We start from the raw sequence: 1,345 nt of genomic DNA on the forward strand, positions 1-1,345 counted from the left end.
GCTGTGGGGGGCGCTCCCCCGCGCCACCTCCCGCTGCTGCTGTTTGCGCCTCTGGATGTCCCTGTAGGCCTGGATGACGCGCGCTCTCTCCTCCTCCACGATGCGCCGGCGAGCCATCGACACCGGTGCTGCCAGGGACACTGGGGACGCCTGACTCTGGCCCAGGTGAGATGTCAGGAGAAGCCGCTTCCGTCCAGCCTACGGGCAGAGACGGGACAGGTCAGGGAGGATGAAGGATGAAAAAAAGCCAGGACAGGGCTCCAAGGAACTGCCACCAGGAGGCCGAGGCCACCGCGGCCCTTCCAGACCTGACTTCCAGCCCAAGGGAGGCGAGATGACCTGGGTCCAGCCCAGACCCACGGGTACCCGAGGGCACGAACGAGGGACAGGAGGCATCATCCCCACAGCTCACCTGCTCCGTGGGGCCCCGGCCCCTGGGCCGCGAGGTGATGGTGGGCGGCTGTGTAACCACTTCGCCAAATGCCACCGTGTCTAAGAGAGAACCAGGCGCTGGCATCAGCCAGGAGCTCCCTGGGACGTGCTGCTCCAGCTCACCCCCACCTCTCCAGGCACTGCCGGGGCAGGGTGTCGCTCCAGTCACCCCACTGCGCCAGACCCACCTCGGAACAGGCTCTTCTCCAACATGGCTTCTTTCTTCTCCTCTTTCTTCTTCCGTGCTTTTTCCAGCTTCTTTTTCTGAAACCTGAAGAGCTGTGTTATGGCCAGGGCTCGTAAACAGACAGGGAAGAAGTGGGTTCCTACCCCATGGGATGCCCCCAAAACCTGGGGCCCCACAGCTCTCCCCTCAGCTCCAGCCCAGCAGGAGAGTGAAGCAAGGTCTGTGATTCAAGTCCCAGAGATTTGGCCCTGTGGAGGGGAGGCCCACAGCCCCCCACCCGCAACCCCAGTTGCTCCTGAGTGCTGGACCTGCGCTGCAGCACCAGCAAAGCACCCGCCAGGTGCCCAAACTGGGCTGGGGAAGGCCTCCCCAGCCCCAGCCCCCGCAGCCGCAGTGGCCTTGCTCTCACTCTTTCTTCCTCTTGGACTTCTCCGGTACCGTCGCCTCCTTCTCAGGCTCCCGCTGCAGCTGGTTCTTGGTGAGGAACAGGACACGCTGCACCTCCTGCTCCATGCGGCAGACATAGGAGCGCTCTGACTCCCCCTTCCCCCTCCTGAATTTGGGCACGGGGACGTCTCCCTGGGCCTCGGGGCCCTTTGACTTGGGATGCTGCTTCTTCTCTAGAAGAGATGGGTGACATTACTGCAGCAGTGACAATCCCGGAGTTCCCTCTCCCTGGCAGGGATGGGGCATCACCGGGGGCAGCAGGATGCCCCCCCGCAGGGT

General features: G+C 63.9%; 1 protein-coding gene across 1 annotated transcript in view; it reads right to left on the reverse strand.

Annotated features, from left to right (window-relative positions):
- Positions 1–12: 12 nt before the first annotated feature.
- CCDC137 (coiled-coil domain containing 137) overlaps positions 13–1,345 on the reverse strand; it is a gene marked incomplete at both ends in the record, with an annotated part of 1,553 nt that continues 220 nt past the window's right edge. Inside the window, 4 exons of the mRNA XM_010296872.1 lie at positions 13–198; positions 413–492; positions 621–703; positions 1,029–1,245. Of these exons, the coding sequence (XP_010295174.1) occupies positions 13–198; positions 413–492; positions 621–703; positions 1,029–1,245 (566 nt within the window). The remainder of the gene's footprint in view (positions 199–412; positions 493–620; positions 704–1,028; positions 1,246–1,345) is intronic.

Source organism: Phaethon lepturus, unplaced genomic scaffold, assembly GCF_000687285.1.
Source record: "Phaethon lepturus isolate BGI_N335 unplaced genomic scaffold, ASM68728v1 scaffold26541, whole genome shotgun sequence".
Classification (NCBI taxonomy): domain Eukaryota; kingdom Metazoa; phylum Chordata; class Aves; order Phaethontiformes; family Phaethontidae; genus Phaethon; species Phaethon lepturus.